Source organism: Trachymyrmex septentrionalis, unplaced genomic scaffold (genome assembly GCF_001594115.1).
Source record: "Trachymyrmex septentrionalis isolate Tsep2-gDNA-1 unplaced genomic scaffold, Tsep1.0 scaffold32, whole genome shotgun sequence".
NCBI classification, from domain to species: Eukaryota; Metazoa; Arthropoda; class Insecta; order Hymenoptera; family Formicidae; genus Trachymyrmex; species Trachymyrmex septentrionalis.
In genome coordinates this window covers 1,763,791-1,769,212 of record NW_017305485.1, presented here as the reverse complement: position 1 = coordinate 1,769,212, position 5,422 = coordinate 1,763,791, and the positions used below count along the sequence as shown (strand labels likewise).

At 36.4% G+C, this 5,422-nt stretch overlaps 1 protein-coding gene across 2 annotated transcripts in view; it reads right to left on the bottom strand.

Moving 5' to 3' along the window:
* Positions 1–2,293: 2,293 nt before the first annotated feature.
* Positions 2,294–5,422, bottom strand: part of LOC108750007 (TAR DNA-binding protein 43) — a 15,913-nt gene continuing 12,784 nt past the window's right edge. The window contains exon 4 of one of the 2 annotated variants that reach the window (XM_018489169.1): positions 2,294–4,843. In XM_018489169.1, the coding sequence (XP_018344671.1) occupies positions 3,983–4,843 (861 nt within the window). In that variant the 3' untranslated portion in view covers positions 2,294–3,982. The remainder of the gene's footprint in view (positions 4,844–5,422) is intronic. The other variant, XM_018489168.1, reaches the window with a different exon arrangement.

Below are 5,422 nucleotides of genomic sequence, written 5' to 3'. Positions count from 1 at the left end.
ACACACACGGATACAACACAATACAAACATATTTATACAATTTTTGTTTAATAAACAAAATAAAAATACTCAAGTTTTTTTCTAAATTATATATATGTTTTAAATATGATCTTATTTTACGACATTTACACACAATTTTTTACTTTTTTAAAGAAAACGACATTGATTCTGTTTTTGCTAAGTAATTGCTCAACAATGATTATTCAATATATTGTTTACAAGCTTTATTAAGTTTCAAAATGTTCGTTGTCAAAATGAAACTTATCGTATGTTAAGTATAGCAAAAAGATAAAAAAATGCATATCTAATGTGTTTCCAACATTGAGATGATAACAGAAAAGGGTTGCATCTACAAACATAATTGTCAGACCACGTAGATCTATAATCGCGACGACTCACGCACGAATGTTCGAGCTGATCAACTATTATTCATTATACAGTCATTCATCAACAATTTTATTTTACCTCTTATGGCTCTTATATAAGTTATTTTATTTTATTCTACTTTTTTTTACTTCTCGTAAGGAACTACGTTTTCCCTGAAAATATCTTCAGACATTATGGAGATTAAAGCGCGAACATTCGTGCCTCAGTGACAAGCTTGGTACGGTTCCAGTGTCTGTTAAAAGTTGTCTTAAACCACAGCTTTTATGTAGATCGATTTAACAATTTATAGACTTAATAGCGTGGCAGAATGCGCAATCAACCAACTCCACATCGTCTATCTCTCCTCATTGAAATGTATGTATGTATGTGTGTATGTGTGTGTGTGTGTGTGTGTGTATAATTTAGCTTTTTTACATACACTACGTATATAAACAATCTCCTCTCGATCTACATATATATCAGATACATACTGGACGACTTTTGCTCATTCTCATCTAATACCGCAGTATTCCCCCGTTCGTCTTATGTATTATATTACTCAGTCATCTCATTTCTTCATCTCGCTCCGCCAAGTACACGCGTTCTCAGTGCTCTAAACAAACGACATTATCACTTTTGCTAGTAATAAAAACTCACGCCTGTAGTTCTTAGACGACCATTAACAAATACATTCAACCGTCATACACACATGTGCATATCGAGCAATCCAGTTTAACATTCTCAAAATTAGAGGAGACTTTTCTCATCTATACACGCGACACGCATATCGACGAGAATTCACGCTAATGAGAGAGAAAGAGTGAGAGAGTATTATTATCATTAGAATTGTATATTAAGTAGTATTTCGCGTTCAAAAGAAGGAAACTGACGAGAAATCACTGTACGATAAAATAAAAAGCACAACAGTACATACATCTCTTATATAGAAGGATTATATATTTTTTTATTCTTTCAATTAATATACTCATAAGAGATAATTAGTGTACTCTCTGAAATAGTTGATCTAAATAATTCTTTTAACGTGGTATATCGCGGTGTCAAATGCGGTCTTTAAGTTTAACTGCGACGCTATTTCGTATGTTAAAGTTATTGACTATAATTGTGAGATGTGAATTGCATCCTTCCTCGTGCTATGACTCTTTCTTTTTCTTTCTTTCTTTCTTTGAAAAATAAATACTCTCGACCAGTAAAGCTATCTTTTTCATTATCGTTCAATCAGGAAACAGTTCAAAAGTCTTTTCATCAAGGATATTTCATTCAAAACTTATGACACATTATACACAGACATATAAGACATTTAAACAGGTTCTCTTTCCTTTTTTTTCAAATCACTCAATTAAAATGGAAAAATCTGATCAAACGATTCAAACAATTTTCTTTCACACACAATCGATCAATAATTTTGACACACCTGCACACTAATGTAAAATTCTCACATAATAAGCTATTTATGTGTTATATTTTAGATATTTGAAACATAAGTTCAAATCGATAATAATATACAATACGGATAGCTACGATCAAGTGTTGCTCTCTAGGCGTGTTGCGAGCTATTCTGACTCATACATACATTCTCTCTCAGACAATCATATCATTCGCAATTTGTACGTTCCTTCTGAAAATCTTAACATTTTGGAAATTTTTTCGCAGATAAAGAATGCTGCAAAATAGAATAAGATGTTGTTTCAATAAAGGTACTACACAAAAAAAATTTTGATCCACTTAATGCCTAAAATAATAAATATTAATTTTCGATTTTAATTCCAATTATTTCTCTACATGGAATTGTATCTTTTTCTTCATAATTCTTACTCGGTTCTTTACATTTTACATTTATTCATTTTATTTGTTATTTAATATTTGGAAACAGATTTCTTCAAAACAACGCAATGATACTTTACTCGTATAACGGTGAATATATTATATAGAATTACAAAATAAAGTTGCTTCCCAAACATTTTGCTAAAGGATGTTATAAGGAAGATAAAAATATCAGAAATGACTACGGAGCTTTAAGCAAAGTATCCTGATTTGAATGAAACTATCTATTCCCACAGCAGCAAAATTCGCAAATCTAGATCTCTCGACTATATCAAGGAAAAATTATGATTCTAAAATAAATAAGAGATCTGTCGTTAAAAAGTAATGCGCAAGAAAATGGAATATTCTAAACAGCTTGAAAACGCGATGGCAAGTTATACATTGTATTACATTACGCTTTTTACAAAAAACCGTCTAGCAATTCGGCGCGGCTCTCGATTCGTTACAACAAATTATATAATTGGCTTTGGTCTCACGGGTCACGGTCTACCATCTATTACCACATTGCACCCATTAGATCGCCTTAGTTACAAACTAATTTAGTTTTCGTAACTAAAGTGATGATCAATCTAGTCTCCTCCTACATTAAATTTTTGATGTAGACAAAGAGACAAAATTTATAATTAAATAAAAAATTGTGGTTATATAGAAAAAGCCAGAATATCTCAACAAACTATTAAGTAAGTATTTACTTAGCCCCCTCTATTAAAGAGATTTGTGACAAAAAAGACTTTAGCTATTTCCGATTTTTCAATAATTTAATAATTGCTCGTTGAGAAAATGTATACTTAAATAGAATGGAAAAACGATGTAGATGCAATTGTATGTAGCTATAATTATTTCCTATGTGATCGTTTCGCTCCTCATCCAAGTTCACTTGATTATTAAAATTTTTACTGTTTCCTTGGACTTTGTCGCGATTTAAAAAATGTACTGAGACACACATTATCTTCGCTGCAGAGCGACTGGGCGATCTTGGAATCTAAGCAAATGACAAATGAGAATGTGCGGAAGGATTTCATGTGTGGCAGTTATTTCTTTTTTAGTAAGACTATTTTGGTACACATTTCACTGGGTTTAATAAGTATGGATCTACAATAGATGTTCTATAAAAGCCTGAAATCGTAAAAGATTGATCAATTACAATCGAATGCGAGGAGAACAATCGATTACGATTTATCTATTTCTTATGGCTTAAGGCTTAAAACACCTATTGTAAATCCAGGCTAAATGAAGTAGCTGAAGTCTTCTTGGGACTCAGATCTCATCAGGTATCTTTGTACATGTAAATTACACGTTTACCAATTATTATGCTAAGCAATAAAATGTATTCGATCGTGCAATCTTATCATTGTACAGCTAAGCTGCTCACACATCAACTTCATACGTATTGATTTTATTCATGCCACTATTCATCGAACGCTCACACCAGAGAATGACGCAAAAATCGCGTACATATATTCGAATGATCGAAGCTATCCGTCTACAATTGTCGTAAACCTAAACGAACGGAATTGTGCTAATTTGTCAAACCAATAAGAGAGGGTAAGATCTCGAAATATTATAATACACGCAGTGGCGATTAGTGCAAAACATTAGAAAAAACGTCAATAACGTACTATAGGCTCTAACTCTTTTTCTTTTTCTGAGGTCGACGAGCTTTTGGAAAGCATCGACCTCATCAATTACCACCGTTCGTTATGGTTGTTGCATCGGGACCCGTGGATAGAGGATCCGTTTGGTTTTACGAGTAGACCCACGGCCCCGGTTGAATTTACTCGTACTTGAGAAAGGTATTCGACTTCTGGTCGCGCTGACCCGGGTGATTCTGCCAGGCGCCCTGGGACGCGTTCGGGTTATTCGGCCCGGGGCCGCCGGTGCCGGGATTGCCAGTATTACCATCGCCGCCGCCTTGGTTCATCCAGCTGAGAAAGCCAGAATTGCCACTGTTACCAATACTGTTGTTACCGGAGGGCGGCTGGCCCGGTGGGCCCGGCTGGTTCGAATAACCCTGGTCGTTTCCCTGGTTCTGCAGATTACCGATCAGACCCCAGGACGCCTGGTTCAGAGCGGCGGCCACCAGTGCCGGATTGACCGGCAACGCAGATAGATTCAGACCACCCATCGCCAGCGGATTCGACATACCGCCTCCACCACCACCACCGTTGTTTTGACCGGTGATACCAAGGGCTTGTAGATTCGGCATGTCGAGATTACCGCGATTTCCCGGATTATTCCAGCCATTCGGGCCCATATTGTTGCCCGAATGGCCCATATAACGGTTACCCTGATAATTGCCCTGGACGTTATTATCGACGGGTCCCGGCGCGCCCCTGCCGCCCCTCATGTTCGAGTTAACTTGATTATTAAAATTTTTATTGTTTCCCTCGGACTTGGGCGCGGCATTCGAGACGTGTACCGAGACACCCTTGATAATATGATCTTCGCCACAGAGCGACTGAGCGACCTCAGGATCTAAGAAAGTTACAAACGAGAATGCGCGGAAAGGTTTCGGGATGAAAACGTCCGTGACTTCGCCAAATTTGGAGAAATATTCTCGTAGATCGTCCGCGGTTAGATCTTCTGTGCAGCGGCCGACGAAAACCTTGCAGGGAACTTGCTGTATCATTCCTTCCTAAAAAAATGTTATATCAAATATGTACGAGGTTTACACGGGCATCCAAGTAAAACTTGCGTACAGTGCACATTACTCACAATACCGGCGGCGGTAGAAATCGCTCTGCAAGGCGTGTAGTGTTCGTCAAGAGAATGGCAATACGTAACATAGGTACATTATGGTTTACATCGAGTGTATCACATGCATATATTACACACAATCAATGTTCCGTAGAGACGCAGTGTGAAACTTCTCGCTTCCGGCTTAGTACTCTAACATTCCGTCGATTGCAATTAATCTGCACTAAACGTCAAGTTTTATATAGAAAATTCTTAAATATTTATATTTGTCGGTTCAAGAAAAGACGCCGGCTGGCTCGATTTATATGTAAATCCACATGTTATATAATGAACACTTAAGCACTATAACCACTTGAAATCCATGCATCAATCTGTACAATGTCTGTTTCTTTATATTCACAATGTAGAGAATCTCATGCTACATTACACTGTCTTGATTTGAATAAGTACGTATCTGATAAAATGTGAACAGTTATATTTCAAACTAATTATTTCTACCATTAGACAACATATCTGT